The sequence below is a fragment of the Leopardus geoffroyi genome, chromosome A2 (genome assembly GCF_018350155.1).
Source record: "Leopardus geoffroyi isolate Oge1 chromosome A2, O.geoffroyi_Oge1_pat1.0, whole genome shotgun sequence".
Classification (NCBI taxonomy): domain Eukaryota; kingdom Metazoa; phylum Chordata; class Mammalia; order Carnivora; family Felidae; genus Leopardus; species Leopardus geoffroyi.
The window spans coordinates 63643905-63668430 of NC_059331.1; the positions used below are offsets into that span (position 1 = coordinate 63643905).

The 24526-nt window shown below is 49.5% G+C and overlaps 1 protein-coding gene across 5 annotated transcripts in view; it reads left to right on the forward strand.

Annotated features, from left to right (window-relative positions):
• The window catches only part of UPP1 (uridine phosphorylase 1), a 29454-nt gene that overhangs the window by 1617 nt on the left and 3311 nt on the right, over positions 1-24526 (forward strand). For 2 of the 5 annotated variants that reach the window (XM_045494250.1, XM_045494247.1), the window contains exons 2-6: positions 4815-4888; positions 15067-15131; positions 19803-19920; positions 22909-23067; positions 24043-24157. In XM_045494250.1, the coding sequence (XP_045350206.1) occupies positions 15088-15131; positions 19803-19920; positions 22909-23067; positions 24043-24157 (436 nt within the window). In that variant the 5' untranslated portion in view covers positions 4815-4888; positions 15067-15087. Of the gene's footprint in view, positions 1-4568; positions 4699-4814; positions 4889-10803; positions 10891-15066; positions 15132-19802; positions 19921-22908; positions 23068-24042; positions 24158-24526 lie in introns of those variants that run through there. The other 3 variants (XM_045494248.1, XM_045494249.1, XM_045494252.1) reach the window with 3 other exon arrangements.

Here is a 24526-nt window from a genome sequence, read left to right on the forward strand (position 1 = left end):
AGGATCCTTCCCCCAAGGTCACCTTGCTTTGGGGGTAGGGCCGGAGTCTCTCACTATGGAGACCAGGTAATTGCAGGTGGGCTGGTTAAAGGTCAGATTCCTGAGAAGCTGATAGGTTAGAACTGTCAAAAGTTCAGAAATAACAGAATAAAGCCAATGATTCACCAGAGTAGCAATTAGTAAAAGTTTTTGGGCACATGCCAAGAGACAGTTTGCAAGCAGGGAGCACTGGAACCAGAGCATAGGATAGGACTCACAGGTCTACGGTCATCACAACGCCAGAGTTCGAGTGGGAAGGCGGTGGCTCGTCTTCGCAGCACTTGGCTGCAATATTAGAAAGTTCTTAAATGGTGGGGAATTGGTCCGTGGTTGCCTCATACCGACATTGGGAAAGAGTGGGAATCTCGCTCTGCATTTCCAGAGGGTAGGCAGGAAGTGGCGGGGGGGGGGGTGGGGGGGTGGGGGGGTGGGGGGGGGTGGGGGGGTGGGGTGGGGTCAGTCTTGCAAACTCAAACTTCGTATGACTAACCTTTTTCTCTGCTCAGAATTTTTCTCTGCTCGGAATTTTTAAGGCTGGTCTCCATTTGGTTTTGATTTAACAGATATCTGAGTCTTGGTTTGCTGTCCTGGGGCAAGTGAGTCTGTTTTGGGACTGTTCCCCCCTTTTTTTTTTCTTTCTTTCTTACTAAACTTTGACAGTTTCGATGGCCAGAAGTATGCCTGAAACCAGTGTTGAACAAGTGTTGCAGCATGAAATACTGACCTCTAGTTGTCCTGCAGATCTAAAGAGAAACCACGGTAAAAAATTAGAGGACGTAGAATTGGTCCCTGCGTGCGGGTCCTTTCACAATTCGTGTCTATGGTAAACTGTCCTGGGACCTAGAAACGCCCACAGCGGGGACCACAGGTCTGTCTCTCTTCTTGGTCAGGGGTTGGCCAGGTGACCCAATTGGCCGGCTGACCCAATGTCACAGGTGGCAGCCTCCTGGCCGCCCATGCCAGAAGTCAACCCCACATCAGGCTGCTGCCCTCCATGAGGGGTGACCCAGAAATTCTGAAATTCGGAGAACAAGAAATATCCTGGAAAGCCCCTGAGGCACTCTTCAAGCTGTGGTGTCCTTCCCGGCCCCCCTTCCCCTCTGCTACTTCCCTGTCCCTTTGCCCTTTTCTACTCTGCCCTGCCCAGTGAGGCCTGGCCCCTCTAGCTCATTCCACCCTCCTGGTGTCTTCAGGGTTAAAGACACCTTTGGTTGCTTTCCTTGGCTGTAAACTCGGCCTTTAAAGGATTAGTGATTTCCCTGAACCGGAATGAAAGTCTAAATCTTAAACCCCTAAAAGGATTTTCACACCCTGCCCCACCCTTTAAGGCTGCTGTGCTGCCCTGTCACCTCTCACTGAACCAGGCCTAAGTCCCCTAATGTTCCATCCTTCTGCCCTTTTTCTCCCCTCTTTGGAGGCCAGGTTGACCTACTAGTTCTCTCTCTGCATAAACCTCATGATCCAACAAATCACATTCGAAGTCCCAGGACTTTCTATGATGGTGGGCACCCCAGTAACATTTTAGTTAAAAAAAAAAAGAGTTTTTCCCATGGGCTTTGGTCCAAGTGGACTTCTTTTGTTATCTTTACTGATCATAAGATTAATACAAACTCAGTGTTTAAAAAAAAAAACACAAATAGGGGCACCTGGGTGGCTCAGCCAGCCGAGCAAGCAGCTCTTGACCTTGGAGTTTGTGAGTGAGTTCGAGCCCCAGGTTGGGTGTAGAGATTACTTAAATAAAAATAATAATATGAAAAACCTCACAAATATAAAACAAAATGAAACTTTCAGCTTTTCCTACTCCCTGAAGATAAACACTGTTCATTTTCCTCCCTCTCTCTCTCCCATACACACACACACACACACACACACACACACGAACACTCACACACATTTGCTCTCTATGTTCATTCAAAAGAGTTTTATAAACATTTATACACACCAAGCTATTTACACAGAGTAACCCACCTATCTGATTTTTAGTTTAATGGTTAAAACTGAAAAAGAACAGAAAAGAAAACCAAACACAACTACAGGGTTTTTTGTGGGTTTTTCTTTTTACGGGTTGGATCTGGCGACGGGTGGGTGGGGAGACCACAGGCGCTCACAGCAAAGGATCCTGAGAGCCGGAACCAGGTTCCAATTTCTCTGGGAGGCTGAACCTCAGGGCCAGGAATCCAGGGAAACGCTCCCCTGGCGTAGAGAAGACCGTGGGGTCCTGGTGAGGTAAGGGGAGTCTTCTCTTCAGGAAGCAGGATGTATCCTGGCCTTGGTGTGAAGTTTGAGTATCCTGGTACGATGCCAGAAGGTACAGTGCCTCAAGTAGCCTCCGGCCTGACCTCACCTGCTGAGTTGTTGGCTGGGCTTTGGAATGGGTGTCTGCTGTCTGCTCTCCGCAGAAGCTCCATTGCTCAGGACGAAGGGACATAAAGTGTCACAACCATCATCCAGTGCCGATAATGTTGGAAGATTACACTTTTTTTTTTAATGCTTATTTATTTTGAGACAGAGAGCATGAGTAGGAGAGGGGCAGAGACAGAGAGAGAATCCCAAGCAGCCTCCACACTGTCAGCGCAGAGCCCAATGCAGGGCTCAAACCCACGAACTATGAAATCATGACCTGAGCCGGATGCTTAACCGCCTGAGCTACCCAGGCGCCCGGGGAAGATTAGACTTTTGAAAGACTATTTTTAATCAGTGCTTCCTTCCGCAGGGATAGGACGTGGCCATGGTCATTCCCTCCCCACCCTGATGTCCCTCTCGTGTCCGGGACTTCCCTCAGTTGTTGGTTCCGGGGATGTGACTTGGGCCCCGAATTCCCACCTGCCCTGTTTCCCCCCAGCTAGCCTCATCTCTCACTTTTCAAACCTGCTTGTGAAAACAACTCAAGCTTTATTTCCCACGTGGAGTGATGCCCACAGCCACCTTGTGTAGAACCAAAGGGTGTCATGGGAAACAGCCAGCCTTAGCCCCATGCCTAGTAAGTGACACTGGGTCCTTCACTGTCATCTTAGCTCGACACATCCTTCCAGTCAGCCCTTACGATTTTATCTCCTGGATCCAGAACGTACCCTGCCTTTCTGTTCTTAACATGTCTCTGCTCATGTTCTGTGTCCCTCCATCCAACTCTGCTGGAATCATGTGTCGGGGAGGAAAACTTCTATCCTCTTAGGTAGTGTCTTGGGGGACTGCAAATCAAAATGACAAGACAGACTAGTGGGAGAAAAGATGGATTTTTAGTTATGTATGCACATGGGAGTTAACAGAAAAATGTGGCTCCAAGAGGTGGTTAGAATTTGGGGGTGCCTGGTGGCTCAGTCACTGAAGCGTCTGACTCCTGACATCAGCTCGGGTCTTGATCTCAGGGTTGTAAGTTTGAGCCCCTCATCGTGCTGGGCATGAAGCCTACTTAAAAAAATTGGGGGGTTTATTTACCATCTTCATAGGGCATAGAGGGGGCAGAAGGACACTTCTGGGAGAACAGAGGACTTCTGGGGAGGTGCAGAAGGGGCACTTAGGGAAACAAAGGACTTTGGAAAGATAAGTGGATAAGTGGATAGATGGGAGATAAGATAGTGAGAGTGTCTTTTTGTGTTTTTGGTTTTGGTTTTTTTTTTTTTTTTTTTTTTTTTTTTTTGGTTTTCAAAGAAGAGTTGGCATTGCTCCCTAGGACCTAATTCATGACAATTGAGTTCTTCTAGGAGGCTCCACTTTTAGGCAGACAAGGGATTTCAGAAACTCCTATGTCTTCAGGTGGGAATAATTGTTATGTGACAGTGGCTTCCTCTGGACCCTTTCACAAAGACACATCTCCGTCATTGCCCCCTCCAAACCTTTCAGGAGTCCCCAGCCACCTCCAGGTGCTGCTCAAGTTTTTTATGGACTCACCGCCTGAGCACTTGGCCTCTGACCTGGCCCCAAGTCAAGTGACCCCTGCCTGCCATGCTTAGCCCTTTCTGGTACCTCACAGATACTTCGTGCCTTTCTTAACTCTGTGACTAAACACGTGAAGTGACCTGAAAGCACCAGGCGAGCACCTAAATTCACCCTGCTCTGCAGTGGCCACTGAGGAGGGGGGCGGAGCCCTTTCATGGTGAGGAGGGGGGACAGTGCAGCCAACAGTGGGCTACATCAGTCACTGGGTTTTGCAAGCTGACTTTTCTCAGTCCCGCGAGAAACAGGAAGTGTCGCGTTCATTCTGAGTTGCCCAGACTGGAAAGGTCCCATTGTATACCACCAGTGTGTGTTGCTGGGAATGTGCCATACCTATTCTCGGTGGGAGGGAAAATGTCCAGGGTGCACGACGATTTTAAATCAGCAAAATGATGTAAAAAGTGGTCATCGGAAATCTTCGCTGAGTTGACAGTGACCTCTCCTTGTGAAACCGCACCGGGGGTGGGGGTGGGTGGGCGGTGCTTGAAAATCAGTGCATCTGACACTTCCCCTGGTGCTCCCTCTTGCGCCCGAGACAGGGTCCTGGGGAGCCCTTCTGTCTGGGTTTTAGGTCGTGAGCTGCAGTTGAATGCATGTGGTGGATGCTGGTGGTAGGGGCCCTGGCACAGGGGTGCCTCCTTTTCTAGAATACCCTGAACCCCCGCTGGGCTGAGCCTGGCCTCAACGACACTCAGGGACTAGCCCTGTTTCCTGATTCCTTTGAAGGTCAGAAAACATAATGTAGCTTTGTGTGTTTTCTTCCAACTTGAAAACTTCCTTCAAAATGCAAACGTAGTGCTGGGTCCCTGAATAGTGATTCCCTCTTTCTTACTCTTCGCCAGGGTTTTCTTTTACACCTGTTCCCCACGCTGCCTGTTCACCTGTCCGTTCACCTGCTGTGGCTGGAAGAATCCAGGTGAGTGGGGAGCTGCCCCCAGGGGTGGATTGGCTCCTGGTTTCCACCCTCTGCTCTGCCTGGTCTAGGGAGAAAGATCTTGGGAAGTGAGACACCTCCTTTACCTCCTCCTGGCTTTGACCTTTCTGTGGGCAGGTGGGGGTGATGCGGTTTTGGAGTGATGGGGATTCAGAGCTGGCGGCCAAGAAAGAATTCTTGAAGACGTCTTTGGTGCAAAAAGGTGGTTTTATTAAAGCACGGGGACAGGACCCGAGGGCAGAGAGAGCTGTGCTGGGCTTGGGAGGAGAGACTGGTTCTATACTGTGGACTTGGGGGAGGGAAAGGCAAAGGGAGGCCTCCAGAAGGACTTTGATGTGCTAAAGAGGACCCACGGGATCCTGGAGGCCCTGCTACTGTCTGGCTATGGCTGTTTTCCCTCTAGGAAGGCAACGTGACGCGGGCAGGGGTTTCTGGAGAAACGTGCTGCTCTGTACTTGCCTCAAGTATCTGTCAATGGGCTGCAGGTTATGAGGGCATTTCATGTTACCTGCCATTTCCTTCTGCCTGTGTTCCCCACATCACTACGGAGGGGAGGGTGATGCTGGGGCTCCGGGAATGAGTTTGTAGGTTTCTGGAGATGAGGCTATGGGTAAGATTGCCTTTTTCTTGTAATTTCCTAAGATATTTGTAAACTCTTGGAGACCCACGTGCTGTAGGACTGTGGTCTCTATCGGTTAACCGTTTGTTTTCTTTCCTTTCCTGTGTCCTTCGGCAGCCAGGGTGCCTGAGGAATGTCACACACATCCCACCTGGTGGGGGAGGGTGTGTGTTAGCTTGACTTAATGCTCCCTTATCAGAGGTGATGGGGTTTTGGGGTGATGGTGGGGATTTGGAGCCAAGAAAGAATTATTGAAGATGTCTTTGGTGCAAAAAAGTGATTTTAAGGGCTCCTGGGGGGCTCAGTCGGTTAAGCATCCGACTTCGGCTCAGGTCATGATCTCACGGTCCGTGAGTTCGAGCCCCGCATCGGGCTCTGTGCTGACAGCTCAGAGCCTGGAGCCTGTTTCGGATTCTGTGTCTCCCTCTCTCTCTGACCCTCCCCCGTTCATGCTCTGTCTCTCTCTCTCTCAAAAATAAATAAATGTTAAAAAAAATTTTTTTAAAAGGTGATTTTATTAAAGTGCACAGACAGGACCCCTGTATAATAGGGAAAAATAGGATAAAATAGAGAAAGGACCTGAGGTCCCTGGGTGGCAAAAGCATGTATTTTGGAACAATGCTGGGAGCTGGGAGCAGTTGACCACAGCAACCCCCTTGGGGAGTAGAGTCCCACTTAAGAATGTAACAGACATCACCTACTCCCCCTCAGGTTCCTCTCAGGAATCTGACAGCGAAAATACCTAACTAAACCCTAAAACTTGTGTATACAGGCAACAGTATGACCAGTCTGACCCCTCGCACAATGGAGTCGAGCCCATCGGGAAGGGACCACCCAGCACCTGGAGTTGTCCAGCCAGTAAGGGTGGGACCTGAGGAGGATCCAGGGGGAGGAGAAGGGGATGCTGACCAGAACCTCCTAAAACAAGGAGCCTTGCGTCTAGTCACGGGCATTCCCTCTGAGCGCCCCCTCTCTGTAAAGAGAGCTTCCCCAGTATTCTTCCTTCCAGATCTGATGCTCTAATAACCTTGTACCTGCTCACTCTGTGTCCACCCCTTCCTTCTTCCAAGTGGGGAGACCCGAATCCTGGTGTTGCATCCACACGACTCCTAAAACAGAATGCTGTGGGCACCAGTGACAGTCACAACAAAGTTTATTGCAATGAGAGGCACGGCCGACCGATCAGGACCAACACTTTTGATCAGAGTGCGGCCTTGAACAGCCGTGGTACATGGTTTTTATAGCCGACCACCTCGTTTTATCATCACACCTGGGAACAGAAAAAAGAAATAGCTTCCAGATGAGGTAGAAACAGTTCCCGGATGGGGTGATTATTTTAGACTTTCTGCCGTTAAGTCGCAACCAGTTGATCTCCTTGACCCTGCCTCTGATGCTCTTTTCTTTGAACTTTTGTTTCCTTAATTGGTGAAGCCTAATTTACAAGAGTGTGAAGCATAACTTACAAGAGTAAAGCAAGGCTGTTATCTCTTAACCTTCGGTGTCAAAACAAAGCTGTTATTTCTCAAGCTATAGTGTCAACACAAAGCTGTTATCTCTCAAGCTATAGGTTAGCCCTACACTACAATTTAACCCTTACACTAGGTGTTGAGGTAAAAAATAAAATCCTGCAACCCGTTGGCAGCAGGAGCTGCACTGGGGTCCTGAAGGGTAACTCGTCACATACCCTCAGCTTGGAAGGGGGCGGGGATAGAGTAAGTCTCTTAGGAATTTTGGAAGCAAGGTTTCCAGGACCTTGAGGGGGTCGCTGTGGCCAGGGAAATGCCATTTATTACCATTTAGTGAAACCTCAGTCCTGAGACCCCTCGGGTGTATATCGGGGGCACTAAGACTGGAGCATGATGCCAGCGTGTGTGCTGGGGCAGTTGAGATAAAGGAAGGAGACTTATAGGGTCCTCGAGGTGGGGTGATATGAAGCTAAGATTCCCTTCTGCCCCCCCCCCCCCCCCCCGCAAAGTGTCATCATGGAGGCAGCTGAGCCCCTCGAGGGAGGTCACTGTGCCGGTTTCAAGGACTGGTCAGTGAGCCGTAGGCAGTAAGGGGATTTGATGTTTCATTTGCCTCAGTTTCCCACATCACCACGGCAAGCACTTGAACACCTTTCCCTCTTGAGGGTGATATTAGGGCTCTGGGAAACGGAGTCTCTAGGCTTCTGGAGATCAGGCTCTGGATGAGATTGCCTCTTTCTTGCAGTTTACTAAGTTCTCCATATACCGAAGGAGACCCTTGTCCTGCATGATTGTGATCTCTATCAGTCAACCATCTGCTTTCTTTCCTCTCTCCTGTTCTTGGGAGGCCAGGAGAGTGCAAGGAATATCACATATCCCACCTGGGCGGGGGGGGGGGGGGGGGGGGGGGGGAGGGAGGGAGGGGTGCTGTTAGCTTGTGTTTGGCCCCCAGCCTGCCCCATGCTCTCTCATCAGGGGGACTGTATAATGTATGCTTTGGAGAGTGAAACACGTTTCTGGTCGGAACACCAGGACCCCCTCACACACACACACAACCCTGCACACACAGCCGCGCTGCCTGCCAACAGCCTCAGTTAGCAGGGGGTTTTCCAGCCAGAAGGTCACCGAAGTCTGCGGTTTTCTTGGCACCAAGTTGCTTAAATCTTTTGCTGTGTGCCGGGTGGGGGCACAGAGAGGGGTCAGTCTTGGGGAGGCTCACGGCCTGCAAGGGGGGCCTGCCGGCACTAAGGGTGCAAGGGGCAGAGGCCCCGGGGCGGACTCTGGAGGGCGCGAGGTCTGGGGCGGGGACTGGGCAGGGAGATGATCTCTCTGTTTCCGAAGCGAGAAAAGCAAGCGGGTGTGGGAGTGGCGCTTTCTCTGCAAGACCGGACAGGATGCTTTCTCTGCGGCTTGGTTTCCATTTCTGGATTCTGTCTGCCTCCTCCCGGGAAAGCACTTCTAACTCTTCCTCTTTCGATTCTCTGCGTGCTGCCCAGCTTCCCACCTGCAGAGGAAAAATTAGCATTTTGGAAGGTGCAGGTTGTTGGGGGTTGCGGGGAGGCGCGTTGCTGGGAGCATGTACTACTCTGGCAGGGAACACTGCCTGACCGACTGACACCGGCCCTGGGGACACAGATGTAAGACCCCAGGCCCCACTTCTCTCAGTGCAGTGAGGGCCCTAAGGGGAGGGGAGCGGGGCCATCTGGGGCCAGTCTCTGCATGGTCCTGCTGATGGTTGCATTTCCTGGAAGCCAGACTTATGCGGAAGCCCAGCCGTCTGTGTAAATCTGTTTGATGAATACTGTGCATGCCTGGAATTAGGGGCTAAAATGCTGATCAGCTATTACAATTCTGACGCATGTGTGGGTTTCCTGCCACTAATTCTTTGATGCCAGCAGGGCGTCAGAGAATTCAACTCACTTCTGACACCACCTACCCAGAGATGGCAGTCAGACCCTCCCGGTCCCCCAGCACGGCCCCTCCTCCCTCCAGACGCCAGTCCACGTGTCACCTGGGTTCTGACCCACCAGCTACAGACCAGAGGCTCCCACGACCCCTCCCTGGGTTTGGCGAACTGGCTGGAGCCGCTCACAGGACTCGGGGGACAGATCGCTCACTAGATCACTGGTCTGTTGTAAAAGGATTAAGTGAGGAACAGAGGGAAGGGAGAGCTGCCCAGGGTGCGGTTGGGGAGGGGGTGCCGAGCTCCCTGCCGCCCCAGGGCCCGCTGTCCCCCCATCTTCACGTGCTCACAGACCCTGGCCTGTTGGGATTTTATGGGGGTTTCAATGCATGGACACGACTGATGAAATCATTGGCCACTGGTGATTGATTCAACCTCCAGACCCTTGAGGTGGGAGGTGGAGTTGACAGAGCCAATCTCTAGTCTCGTGATTGGTTTCCCTGGCAACCAGCCTCCACCTTCTGGTGCTTTCCAAGCCACCTCATTAACATAACAATAGACCCCTTAGCACGTTCACCACTCTGGGACACTGGATGGAGACCACATACAGCCCACCCTTGAATAGCAGGGGTTTGAACTGTGCAGATCCACGTACATGTGGATTTTTTGGATAAATACAGACAGTACTGTAATTGTGCTTTCTCTTCTTTGTGATGTTTTAAATGACATTTTCTTTTCTCCAACTTTAAGAGTATAGTATATACTACATAAAACATACAAAATGTGTGTTCATCAACCATTTATGTTTTCAGGAAGGCTTCTAGTCAATAGTAGGCTATTAGTAGCAGTTAAGTCTTTGAGGAATCAAAAGGCAGAAGCACCAGGTGGATTTTCCAGTGCACCCCCCCCCCACCACATTGTTCTGGGCTCAACTGTATGTATATATCTGTTTCCCTTAAAACCACCAGTTACCCGCAACAGTTGGGCTTAATTGGATATAAAGTGTAAAACTAGCCAAGAAGCACAGACTTGCTGAAGCACGTGGCCAATAACATGGTTCCCTGGTCACTGTGTGGTTCAAGAGGGGATCCCCAGGTAGGGGATAATCTTTTCTAATAGGATTTTAGTCACAGAAGAGGTGCGGGTCTGTCTACAAGGCAAGGCTTCATTCCAATAAGAAAGAAAGCATATGATCCATGACTAAAACATATTTATATCCATGAGATGGAGGGATTTGCACGGAACCCATTTGCCAAACCTCAAACGGTCCATTGGGCAGTATGGGTATTTCCCAGGATTGTATTTTGGCCAGTGGGACAAGCAGAGTTCCCGCCATATTGGTTCATGAACACTATCCTTTCACGGTTAGACCAATGGTTTAATGTGTGTACAGTTGTGAGTACTGGGAATTTAAAACTTTCTGGTACGGCCACAATTGTTCTTTGGTCCACACTTGAGTTCTCTCTTTTTATCAGACCAACAACTGTCAGATTTCCCATATTGATTCTCCTTTTATGGGGCCCATTGTTGGGCATCTCTGGTCAATTTTTCCAGGCCGTCATTTGGAAAAACATCTCTTTGGACCATGACTGGTGTCCTGCTGTTGGTCTCCTTTAGTACAGCATTTTTGGTGGAAATATAAGCAAAGTGGTTTCCTTTGGCCTCCAGGGGGATGAGGCTAAATGCCCGGAACCCTTAGTAATAACTAGAGCCACCAGCAAAAAGTATGGCACCTAGTAAATGTTGGACATAGGAGCCATTTAAAAAAAATATTTTTTATTTATTTTAGAGAGAGTGGGGGGAGAGGAGGGGTAGAGGAGGGAGACACAGAATCCAAAGCAGGCTCCAGGCTCTGAGCTGTTCAGCACGGAGCCCGACTCGGCGGTGCTCAAACTCGTGAACCGCGAGATCATGGCCTGAGCTGAAGTCAGTCACTCAACCAACTGAGCCACCCCGGCGCCCATTGGAGCCATTCTGAATCTTATCCTCACGGGAGGTAAGAAAACTGTTGTTTCCCTTCCGAAATCATGAGCTTCCCCAAAGGCACACTGAGTGTCCGCATAAATGTTTGTGGTTTTGCCCTTGGCTAAAACAGAAGCTCAATTTAGGGCACATAAGTCAGCCTGTCGGGCCAAACAGAGGAGCCTGAGGTGAAGGTGCTGTCTCGGTGACTTCAGGGGAGTTGTATAGCACATCCAGTGTGACATTTGATGCTTCGAATAAGGACCATCAGTAAACCATGAAAGGCTGCATTGACTAGAGCAGTTTCCTGTGAATTGTCATGGGAGTCAACAGGTGATCTGTCAATGTGAGGCCACTGTGAGTGATTTTATCCTTGATGGAGAGGAGAGGGGTGAGAGGGTTAAGGATCCTGGAACCAGAAAGAGTCATTGTAAGAGGAACAGTGACCAGGATGATGTCACGGGAGGTGAGGCGACAGACTGAAGAGTCTTGAGCGTCAGGAGAACTGAGGAGGGCTCCTGCATGGGGCACTGGGATGGCTAGAGGAACCCATGTGACTATTTCTTCAGTGGCCTTAACTGAGAGGGCAGTGGCAGGAATGGCTGTGAGGCCAGGGGGATTTTCCTGAGTCACAGGGTCTAATTGTTGGGTACAACACCCCATGGGGTGATGGTGGTCTCCGTGTTTTTGGGTAAGCGGCTCCCAGGGCATCCCCCTCCGTCTCACATGCAGAGAGGAAAAAGGGAGAGGGCGCCTGGGGGGCTGTGTCGGTTGAGTGTCTGACTCTTGATTTCAGCCCAGGTCCATGATCTCATGGTTCGTGGGATCAAGTCCCATGTCGGGCTCTGCACTGAGAATGTGGAGCCTGCTTGGGATTCTCTCTGTCTCTGTCTCTGTCTGTCTCTCTCTCTCTCAAAATAAATAAACTTAAAGGAAAAAAAGATACTGATTGTCCTTATCAACTGGAACACTAAAAATGCACTACATAGGTCAGTTACCTATGAAAACGTGAAAACGTTGCTTTCAGTGGGCACGGATGTTGGGAGTGTATGGGGGTTAGGAATAAAAGCGTTTTGAGGGATAACAGTCTTATCGATTGCCTCAAGGTCCCGAACAAACCTCCATCCTTGGCCATCGGGATTTCTCACAGATAAAGTAGGGGTGTTACAGGGACTAGTACCGGTGATAATGAGGCCCTGAGACCTGTAATTCTCTATTATGGGCTTGACACCCTGAAGGGCTTCTTCATTTATAGGCTATTGACTTATTCTAAGGACAGGTTTTGAGGGATCTATTTGAGCCGTATTGGCAGGTCCTCTGTGGACTGTGCCAATATCAGTTAAGGATTTTGCCCCTAAAGAGGATGGTAGCTGACCCATTCGTGACAAATTACCAGTGTCCCCAGACTCAGCTGTGGTCCTGTCAGAGACAGAGCAAATCAAAGATGTCAAAGGGTCATTTAAATCCCCTGGTTGGCTATGTTGATGACTACTGTCAAGTTCTAGAACTATCTTCCCCTTTGGGGAAAAAGAAATTCTGGCATGATGCTTTTCTAAGAAGTCTCAACCCAATAAATGAGTAGGGGCAGAAGGCAGAGTCAGTATGTCTCAAAGAGAGTAGGTTCAGAGATGGGAAACTGTTGAGTTGTAAGAGACCCCTCCTCACTAACAGAACTGTTCAGGTGCTCTGGGCGGGTGGCAGTGGGGCTGGGCACTGAGGGTGTAGGTCCTGTGTCAGTAAGGACGGAGGTTCATTCCCAGTCTGGAGAGTGGATTCTCCGAGCTGATTACCAGCGACGGGCCGACAGGACGTTGAAAAGTTTGGCTAGCGGTCTAGAAGCACCTACAACGCCTAAATTTGTTAACAGTCTTTTTTTCCAATATCCTGGTTGCTTGTAATAACAGCAGAAATGAGACTTGGCTAGGGTGCAACCAAGCTGGTTTGCCAGGATAACTAAATTTGGAGGGGACGTAGTTTCCCATTCCGGCCTGGCCCTTTTAACTGGAAGGGAAAGATCCTGGATCTTTGATAAACAGATATAAACAGAGATATAACTGTTGATAAGCAGAGAATTAAATACTGCCTGGGTGGACTCAATAGCTAAAGGGAAGACCAGAATGTCTTTAAAGTCAGTTTGGAGTCCATCGTCATAACCATGAGCAGATTCATCAGGCTTTTGTGTACACGCCTCAACCTTGTTCCCGTCACCAGGCTTAGGAAAAGCCATTATAATTGTTCCAGTGAGTGAGTGTTCTAGCATCTTGCCAAAATTCGGGGGTGTGTTGCTCTAACTCCTGCTCGGGATGTTTCCACCAGACTGGCTTCGTCCAGTGTTTGGGCTGGTCCCAGCAATCAGTGTGTGGATCTGCTGATACAAATCCGAGAAGCCAGTTTGGAAAGTTTGAATAACTATGTGCAATTCTTCAGCAAACCTATGGGGGTCCCCGGCCACGTTGGAGAGCTCGTTAACTCTGGCCCCCAGTTCAGCCTCAGTCCAGGGACCATAGGAAACCGGGAGTCCATTTATATCCTCAGAAGGCTTAACTTTGAAGGAGCTGGTTTTTTTTTTTTTTTTTTTAATTTTTTTTTTTCAACGTTTATTTATTTTTGGGACAGAGAGAGGCAGAGCATGAATGGGGGAGGGGCAGAGAGAGAGGGAGACACAGAATCGGAAACAGGCTCCAGGCTCCGAGCCATCAGCCCAGAACCTGACGCGGGGCTCGAACTCACGGACCGCGAGATTGTGACCTGGCTGAAGTCGGACGCTCAACCGACTGCGCCACCCAGGCGCCCCTGAAGGAGCTGGTTTTAATAGGTTCAGGATGCAGAATGCAGGGGAGCATCAGGAGAAAAGGAAGGTAAAACAGATAAGAAGGAGGGGGTGGAGACAGGGCAGGTGTAGAGAGAGCAGAGGAAAGTAGCCCCGGGGCCTTGTGTCTGTGGACAGAGAGATGGGGGAGGGGAACAAGAGGCCGAGCCCCAGGAACTTAAGGCGGCCGCATCTGTGGTTTCTTCTTCCTCCGGCTTTAGGATGGTAGTAAGACAGGGTTGACTCGTGCCTGCTTCGGATCTTCTCTCCTTCCTTGGCAGGTGCTGGAAATCCCACAGTTCAGACCTCTCCCCCGACCCCCACCCTTCTTCCTGGGCTGTCCCTGACACCTGAGATCCCACAGGGGTGGGCAGCCGGGAGTGGTCTGTGGGGCCAGGCTGGGAAACCAGAGGTGACGCCCGCCCAACTTGGCTTCTGGTGTATTTCTGCTAGCTCCTTGGAAATTAGCAACCCTGCAGGTCACATAGCGCACATGGGGCCTGATGTGAGTGTGCAGAGTTTCAGCACTGGGCTTCCACAGGCCAGTGAGCCAGAGTGCCCTGGGTTCCTCCAGTGGGGGTGAGTGAGGTGGGGGGGGGGGGGACTCGCTGTTGTTAAGTTAATTACACAAGGAGGCCTTGGACAGAGGTGTCAGATCTGATGCCCAGGTCCCAAGTCAACACCTGGTGTTGAGCCTGTCAACACCTCGAGGGCGTCAAGTCAAATCCCTGAGGACAAGCTATACTCGATCTGCCTACCAACCGTGTCCTGGCTCCCCTTCCGTACCTGCTCCCTTTAATTCTCTCCTGGGGCCTTCCTGACAGCTTCTAGTCTGACGCTGCCTTGTTCCAATAGATTTTTTGCCAAATAAGCTCTTAAGAGTCTCTTATATGCCTGAGTCTATTTTTAAATAATATTCTGGGGGCACCTGGGTGGCTCAGTCGGTTGAGCATCTGACTTCGGCTCAGGTCATGATCTCACAGCTCGTGAGTTCGAGCCCCATGTTGGGCTCTGTGCTGACAGCTCAGAACCTGGAGTCTGCTTCGGATTCTGTCTCTGTCTCTCTCTCTGCCCGCCCCCTCCCCCCGCCCCCACTTGCACTCTGTCTCTCAAAATTAAATAGACATTAAAAAAACCCTTTTATTCTTATTTTTTTAATGTTTATTTATTATTGAGAGACAGAGACAGAGCATGAGTGGGGGAGGGGCAGAGAGAGATGGGGAGACACAGAATCCGAAGCAGGCTCCAGGCACCGAGCTGTCAGCACAGAACCCAATGGGGGGCTCAAACCCACAAACTGCGAGATCATGACCTGAGCTGAAGTCGGATGTTTAACCCACTGAGCCACCCAGGCGCCCCCTCCAAAACTTTTAAATAACATTCTGTGTTGTTTTCTCCTAGGCTCTTGCCCCGGCTGAGAGAATGGCTTCCTTGGGACTCCAAACAAAGAAACGTGACAATCACAAGTAAGGCTCCGGCCGACCGCAGGCTGGTTAGGTCCTTACGTTTATGGCGATTACTGTGTGACACATGTTTTTCCGAGAGCCACCGTACGGTAACACGTTTGATTCTGGTGACAGAGACTGGGGACGAGATGACAAGAGCCCTGGCGTCTGGTGCCAGGGACATGCGGTGTTGGCCACGCGGGCAGCTCTGGGCTCAGAACGGCTCTGGTGGGGCCCCTTCCGAAACACGGCCCCTGCTTGTCTCCTGGCTGTGTCGGGGTTCGGAATCGTAAATACTTTCTTTATGGTTTTCCGTGATTCCAGCTGGTGATCCTTACAGCCCGTCTTCTATGTCTATTTGTGCATTGCTGGCCAAGGGAGAGTTTCTTGCCTTCATCCTGATTCCTGCCTGGGCTTGAATCCAACAGTATTTTGGTTTCCTTGCTCCCCTTGGTGTCCCCCACCTCTGCTGGGGTTACCTGGGGGAGCCGTGGAGCTGGGCTCAAGGTCATGGACAGGACCCAGCCGGAGTGGCCCCTGGCCTGCCCTCCGCTTGCGCTCCCTCACTGGTGTGTCCTTGCCCACCACCGCGAGGTGGCTGTGGTGTCAGGAGCTCGAGGCCAGCTCACGAGTGCAGCCTCTTATGAAAAACATTCACGTTAAAGTGAGCCCATACGGTGAGGGGTACTGATAGAACCCAGCTTCCACAGCAGTCGTGAGTGTGAAGTAGGTTTTTATGTGCGAGCTATTCGATTTTCAAAATTTATGTTTATTGTTGAGAGAGAGAGAGCGTGAGCAGGGGAGGAGCAGAGAGAGAGGGAGACACACAGAATCCCAAGCGGGCTCCATGTTGACAGCAGACAGCCTCATGTGGGACCAGATCCCATAAACTGTGAGATCATGACCTGAGCCAAAATCAAGAGTCGGATGCTTAACCGACTGAGCCACCCAGGCTCCCCATGCGTGAACTATTAGTTACATCAGTTCTACTGCAAAGCCCAGTGCCTCCCAGGTACTAATGTTTGTATCTGTGTCCAGAACGGGGCCTGATGCGTGGCTGGGGTCGGATCTGGCTGGCTGCTCTGAGCTCTCCCTACTCCCCGCTCCAGACTCCCTTCCTTGCCTCTTCTAGTCCCTGAGCACCTGTCCTGAGGCACCTGGACAGCTTGTAGAATCAGCCAGTTTGCATCCATTTTGCATTTCCTTTCCGGAGCAGGTGTTTCACGAATAGTTGTTAAATGAGTCAAGTGACAAAACCAGATAAAGTGACTGGAAATTGTATGTAGAGGAGAGAACGAGCTTTCCAAGTAATGTCTTTGATTTGTTTTAACATCTTTTAAAAAGTAAGTTCTGACATGGTCTGGTTCATTATGGTCCTCGTCCAATTTATCTATTTTAAAAGCATTGCAGGGGGTCCCCGGGTGGCTCAGGTTGAGCCCCGGTTGAGCGTCCGACTTCGACTCAGGTCATGATCTCACAGTTCGTGGGTTCGAGCCCCGCGTCGGGCTCTGTGCTGACAGCTCGGAGCCTGGAGCCTGCTTCGGATTCTGTGTCCCCTCCCTCTCTGCCCCTTCCCTGCTCACGCTCTGTCTCTTTCTTTCTCTCAAAAATAAATAAAAACATAAAGAATTGAAAAATATATAAAAGCATTGGTGTTCTTCATAGTAATGCTCTGTTTCCTTCTCCTTCTCTTCCTGGAATCAGAGAGGGGAAAAAAAAAGTTTCCCATTTTGAAATAATGTGGCAAACTTGTCTTAATCACATCCTGTTTTGTCAGTTCTGACGCTTGCCGCTCAGCCCTTCTACTTGGTTCTCCGTGACCATAACATCCCGAAGGCATGTGGCAACCATCCTGTCATCAGTGACGGTTGTCGTGAGAAGACCTTAGGATGCCATGACGGTGTGAAGGTGTCAGAATTTTCATAGCAGCCGTGGGTACAGTGTAAACGGGTGAGCGAGGCCGTGTGCCTACAAAACCCCAATCAGACTCCGGCTGGATCTGCCCCGCAGGCCGCAGACACTGTCGTGGCCCGGATGCTGTGCCCTTCTCTGTCTTACCGCAGTTACTACCATACTGTAGCTGTGTTTGCTCCCATCCGTTTTCCTTACTCGATTTTGGGCATCTTGGGGCACAAAGTGCCTTACAGTGGCTTTTCAGGTCCGGCGGAGTGATTGGTGCAAACAGGAACTCATGACTTAGTCATATGGATAGCTTGCTCTCCCAGGAGATCACCCGTGTTGTTGCACCCTAAGCCAAAATCAATAGTCAAACCTTGGTTTGCCAGATGGTTCGCTCCAAAATCCAAAAATATCCATGTAAGAATGATTACAATACTGTCACATAATACACAATAATAAGGAAAATACAGAATAGAAAAATAAATTAACCTGCACTTATGTTTGAAAGCCTTTGTGGCTTGTGTGAGGGAGACAAGAGAGGAGGGTTACTGTGTAGGACGACTTTCACGATCACTAATGGAATCACTGCTGTCTATTGGTCCCCTGGGATCTTTTTCTGCATGGGGCCCTTGTATACACTCACACGGATGTTGACTATAGTGCAGTATCAATAAACTCTCGTCATAGACTGTATTTACTGTAACTGGTAATAAGGCAGTGGAGGAAAGGATCTCTGTCCGCAGGCAGCCTGACCTAGAATGAAGCAAAGCGTTCCTAAGCTCACTCTTGTACGGAAAAGCAAAGGACTGTCCACAGGTGCTTTGAAGTGACAGAAAAGACACCAGTGCCAGTTGTGGGCACCTTCCAACGTGCTGAAAAATCACTGATTTCTGCCAAACACCACAGTCTGAGACCGAGCATCCGAGCCTGGGAGACGATCGCCCACAATCCCGCAGAGAGAGAGAGAGAAGGACCATTGGCTCAGTTGTCATCATGTGTCATTCGGTGTCACGTACGACTCACGTTGCAAGACATCCATCGCTTGCTTATCGAGTTAAAATTCTTAGAAATGTTTGCTTGTCGGGTGCCTGGTGGCTCAGACAGTGACGGGCCAACTTCGGCTTAGGTCACGATCTGGCAGTCTGTGGGTTTGAGCCCTGCGTCGGGCTCTGTGCTGACAGCTCGGAGCCTGGAGCCTGCTTCGCATTATTGGCATTATGGCTATCCAGCGCATCTCTTTGGTAGGGAAATGTGTGTTTTCAGTTAGATTTTGAAACATTGGGCACATGTCCTGAACTCTCACACCCCCAAGGAAACAGCCGCTGCGCTGGGGGCCTGAGTCCCATAAAGCATCTCCCCGGAGGAGTTCTGCAGCATACTTTTTCTGATGGGCTTGGTTTACAGGGTGTGAGAGACTCTAGCCAGCCCGTGCAGTCATGGGGTGGAATTTCCAAGTCACAGGCAGCTGAGAGCCTGTTCTCTTACATCTCTTTCTGTTTTTGTTTTTTTTTTTTTTTTTTTTTTTTTCCTTACAGAGTTAAATTGAGGAGGAAACAGATCAGTGGGTTCTGGGCAGAAGGTCAGGCGTGGAAGGAAGAATAAGAAGCTTCTGAATGCCCTCACTCAGGGATCCATGTCTGTCTGCGCACCCCTGGTACCCGACAAGCCAGGCTTTGGTGGGGAGCACCGTGGCCTCTGGGAGTCAGGCAGGCACAGATGTCAAAGGAGGCGTGTTTAAGCTTATCAAGTTGGAGATGTGGTCTAGACCTACACATCTGGTTGTGTAAATAAAGTTTTATTGGAACACAACCACACACACTTGCATTTGCCTCTGGTCCCTTTCACGTGACAACATCAGGATTGAGTTGTGACAGAGCCCACGTGGCCTGTGAAACCCAAAATATTTACTATCTGGCCTTTTATGAAAAAAGGTTTGCTGACCCCTATTCTAGGCCAGCAGTGTGCTGTCTGATAGAAATAATAATGTGAGGGGCCCCTGGGTGGCTCAGTCAGTTGAGCGGCCGGCTTCACCTCAGGTCATTATCTCACAGTTTGTGAGTTCAAGCCCCACATCAGGCTCTGCGCTGACAGCTCAGAGCTCAGAGCCTGGAGCCAGCTTTGGATTCTGTGTCTCCCTCTCTCTGCCCCTCCCCCACTCACACACTCTCTTTCTCTCTCACTCCCAAAAAATGAATAAAATGTTAAAAAAAAAAAAAAAAGAAAGAAAGAATAATGTGAGCCACACACACTTTCAAGTGGCCACACTGGAAAGAAAACCAAAATGGAAAGATGTTTTCTCTCATCCCTCCCGTTGGACATTGTACAGGAGTGGTACTGGCTAATGCAATAAGACAAGAAAAATTAAACCCAAGGTGTACAGATTGGAAAGGTTACCTCTGGAAGGGAGAACAAGAAGCTTTTTTTTCTTTTTTCTTTTATTCCCATCCATATTTCCTATGTGAATGTATTATTTTGAAAATAAAGCCAAGTTCAGGTGTCGAATGAACTTGGGTTGGGTAGCAACTGGCTATACTTTCTATGGGGTGATTTAGCACTTTGATCTTTGTATTTTCTTGTGCTCTTCTGAGTTCTTTGTGATTCTCCTCCAAACAGGGGCCCGGGGTATGGGGAGGAGATGTGGGGAAGGAGAAGGGGGCAGAACGGACACAGGCAGGTGGGAACATTTGTGGTGCTAGGGTGTCCCATCTCAACTGACACAGGATGCTTCTGTTCTCACTTTGGCCACTGGGTGCTGGTGCTCTATAAACCTTTCACCTTTCTATTTTGTGACAGTGGCCACTTTGTACAACCCACCAACCCAAATGTAGCAACAATGCAAGAAGATGTCCTGTACCACTTCCATCTCAGCACCAGCACGCACGATCTCCCTGCTATGTTTGGAGATGTGAAGGTAAAAGGCAGGGCTGTTGATTCTGGGGATTTGTCTTAACATCAGTCTCGTCATAGGTGATACTGGTAGACATGGGCACAGAGGACAAGTTCATCAAGTTATATCTTCAGATTTTTGCTAACCGTTGCTTTTAAAATATGTAAACTAATGAGTTTATGAAGGAAACCTTATAAGTTCTGCCATATTGGTGCCTAAATAATCTCTTATAAATTCAGTGTGTAATGGAAACCATATAAAATAAATTTCCTAATGCTCCACTTGGAGAAAAGGAAAAGGAGTTACAAAACATTCTGTAGAGGAACAAGGGAGAATAAGCGAGTAATTACACGTGTCTCCTTGTAATTTAAAGTGCATGTTTGTTCTTTTAATGGCTTACTTGGCTGAATGCAACTTCTAGCCCATTTCCCCCACAGAGTCCTGAGTTCCTCAGTGTTGGTTTATTCTGGCACAGGACTTTTGAAATGTCTGATCCCTGTGGGTAAAGATGGACTAATGTTTAGATTCAAAATCAAAACAATGAATGACTCAAAATTTCCTTGCTTCTCCACGGGTCTGTCTTAGCAGCCACCGTATTCCTTTCCAGCTGTGAGATGACTCCCCATGTATTCTTTTTTTTTATGAGAGGGATTTTCTCTGGTTACTTAGAACTAATAGTATTTTCTTAATTGGGGTATAATTAACATATGGTGTTAAATTAGTTTCAGGTGCATAATATCATGACACAACAATTCTGTACATCGCTCAGTGCTCGCCATGATAATGTGATCATCATCTGTCATCAATGTTATTACCATCCTGTTGAGTATATTCCCTATGCCATACTTTTCATCTCCATGACTCATTTATTTCGTAACCGAAAGTCTGTGCCTCTCAATCCTCCTTACCTCTTCCCCCATCCCCCCTACACTCTCCCCTCTGGCAACCACCCGTTTGTTCTCTGTACTTAAGGTCTGTTTTTTTTGTTGGTCTCTTTTTTCTTAATCAGTTAGCTTTGTTTCCTAAATTCCACATGTGAGTGAAATCATATGGTATTTATCTTTTTTGGATGGACTTATTTCACTTAGTGTTATACTCTCTAGCTCCATCCATGTTGTTGCAAATGGCAAATCTCATTCTTTTTTATGGCTGAGTAATATCCCATTGTATGTATGTGGACATACACACACACACACACACACACACACACATTTATTTATTTATTTGTATCTTCTTTATCCATTCATCTATCCATGGACACTTGTGTTGCTTCGATGTATAGCTATTATAAATAAATCTGCCATAAATATAAGGATGTGTATAACTTCTTGAATTAGTGTTTTTGTTTTCTTTGGGTAAATACTCCGTAGTAGAATTATTGGATCATATGATTTTTCTACTTTTAATTTTATTTTTTATCTTTCTTAAAGTTTATTTATTTATTTATTTTGAGAGAGAGAGAGAGAGAGAGAGTAAGCGAGTTTGAGCAGGGGATGGGTAGAGGGAGAGACAGAATCCCAAGCAGGCTCCATGCTGTCAGCGCAGAGCTCAAAGTGGGGCTCGATTTCATGAACTGTGAGATCATGACCAGAGCTGAAACCAAGAGCTGGAACCTTCACCCACCGAGTCACCCAAGTGCCCCCTATTTTTAACTTTTTCAGGACCCTCCATACTGTTTTCCAGAGAGGCTGTACCAGTTTGCATTCTCATCAACAGTGCACGAGGGCTCCCCTTTCTCCACATCTTCACCAACACTTGTTGTTTCTTGTGTTGTTGATTTTAGCTACTCTGACAGGTGGGAGGTGGTATCTCATTGTGGTTTTGATTCGCATCTCCCTGATGATGAGTGATGTGGAGCCTCTTTTCATGTGTCTGTTGGCCATGTGGAAGTCTTCTTTGGAAAAATGTCTATTAAGGTCATTTATTGAAATGGGATTATTTTGTTTTTGTTTTTTTTTTTTGTTGTTGTTGCTTTAAAGTTTATTTATTTTGAGAGAGAGAGAGAAAACACAAGTTGGGGAGGGGCAGAAAGAGAGAGGGAGAGAGAGAATCCCAAGCAGGCTCTGTCTACAGTCAGCACAGAGCCTGGTGCAGGGCTTGAACTCACGAACTATGGGATCATGACCGAGATCAAGAGCCAGATGCTTAACCAACTGTGCTACCCAGGCACCCTAAAATGGGGTTATTTGGTTTCTTTGCTGTTGAGTTGTATAAATTCCTTATATGTTTTGGAGACTAACTCCTATGGGATGTGGCATTTGCAGATATCAGTGGGTTGCTTTGTCCTTCTGTTGTCGGTTTTCTTTGCTGTGCATTGTGTTCTTAATGTATTTACTTTCCATGCGTTTGAATTTAACCTTTCTAGGCGGTGGGGATTTCTTTTGTCATGTTTAGAAACTAATAATTCTTTCATCATCAAACTCCTTAAAACCAGCTCATTTACTTTTTCTTCTTGTGTAAAACAAACTGGAAAATAAGACTGTATATATAATACTTTGCAGATTTTAAGTTTTACTTCTCTGAGCGCCACCCACGCACCTGATTTCTACCAGTTCACGACTCCCACTGGGCCCTTGGCTCTTTCCATACTTTGGCCGTTTGGCTCTTGGATGTCTGGGTGGGAGACGTTGGTTAGAAGCCCATTGTACAGATGGGCTGGGGAGCCCCGGTCGCACGGTGAGGCTCCCTCCAGGACATCGGCCGAGCTGTGCACGTGATGGACAGAAGCCGGGCGGGCATGGAACCTCGAATTACCTCCCCAGAGATAACAAGGGTCTGGTTTCCCTGTGTCGTGCAGAACTGTGACCCGGTACTTCTCACAGTGAGCGAGTGTACATCACTCACAAGCCTCTGCATCACTCACAATAGCACACGTAACTGGGCTCCCTGGACACAGGAGCTGTGAGGCCTTTTTTCCCAGCAACGTCTAGGTGATGCTGATGTCTGCATCTAGGTAGCACCCATCATGGTGCTCTGTGCCTGTGCTGACGGGGCTCTGTTCTCTGGCTGCAGTTCGTGTGTGTCGGGGGAAGCCCCACCCGGATGGAAGCGTTCACAAAATACATGGCCAAGGAGCTGGGCCTTGACCACCCAGGTGCAGAATATCCCAACATCTGCGTGGGGACCGACCGCTACGTCATGTTCAAAGTGGGCCCTGTGCTGTCTGTCAGCGTGAGTACCTGCCCTGACGGTGGGCTCGTGTCTGGGGCTCCGCAAGCCCCCTGTCACCCCCACCTCCTGCTCTCTGCACACACACAGGCCTGGTCCCCTCGACACCTGTTTACGCTGTCGGGATGGGGGCAGGGTGAGACGTCTCTAGCAGCGTGAACCGTCCAGAGCACTCCAGTGTGTGGAGACGGTGTTCAGTTCCAGATAGTTTATGGAGGCAGGAGCTATGCAAGGTCACACGTGACCAACAAAGGTGCAAGAGCTCACCCCAGCTTTGGGAGCAGTGCCTGCGCGTGTGTGGGCACTGGGGAGGGGCTTCATGGGAGATGTGCCCCAGGAGGTCCTCTGAATAGACTAGGAGGTGGCGGGCATCCAGTAGCAGAGGCATGGGCCAGTTACTTTTTGTGGCAGAAGCAGAGAGCGCAGGGAGAGAAGCAGGACACATAAAACTGTGATAGTTGTGCCTGGCGTGGGCATCTGTGCAGCGTCTCCGGCCAGTGGGGACGCTCCTTACCTGGCGCCTAAGTAGCGGGCTGTTGCTTCCCCGCCAAGCCTCCATTTCCTGGGCTGCTACCTGCTTCGCAGATGTGGGGACCAGCTGTGCGACCCCTTCATGCAAACGTTTGCATTTCCCAAAGTGTCAATAGTTTTAATCAATTAGTTTATTTATTTTGAGAGAGAGTACAGGGGAGGGGCAGAGAGAGAGAGGGGGATCCCAAGCAGGGTTGGTGCTGGCAGCACAGAGCCCGATGTAGGGCTCGAACTCATGAACCATGAGATCATGACCTGAGCCGAAGTCAAGAGTCGGACGCTCACTGCACTGAGCCCTCCCAGGCGCCCCAGTAGGTTTTAGGTTTATACTTGGAAGGTCATGTCATCTCCCTGCCGGTGCGCGATGCACAGAGAGCTCCCCGGCCGCCCCCTCGCCCCGCCTCCTGCCCCCCCCCCCACGTAACACGACGTCCCTCCCGGTTCTAGCACGGCATCGGCATCCCTTCTACCTCAGTCATGCTGCACGAGCTCATCAAGCTTCTGTACCACGCCCACTGCTCCGACGTCACTGTCATCCGCATCGGCACCTCGGGTGGGATTGGTGAGTGTGCCGAGGGCCTCCGCCCAGGGCCAGTGTCCCCGCTGCAGACCCAGTGTGGGGCGGGCTTGGGTACGAAGAGCCCTCTACCCGGCTTTGTTCAAGGAAGCTGGCTGGCAGGAGGCACGAAGAGAAGCTCTCGTTTCCGGTTTCGGCCGGGACCACTAGGCCCAAGTAGGTAGCGGAAGGGCCCTAAGCCCAGCATGTGCAGAGCCTCGTCCTTTTGGGGGCGACCGCGGAGTCTCTTTGTCTGCCTACCTCTCTCCGTGCCTTCTAATCGCTTCTTCTCTGCCTCTCTCCTGTCCCCTGCGCTCCCCAATCCCTGCAAGGATTCAAGCACTTTAGGAGAAAACCAACAGGAAACTCAAAGAC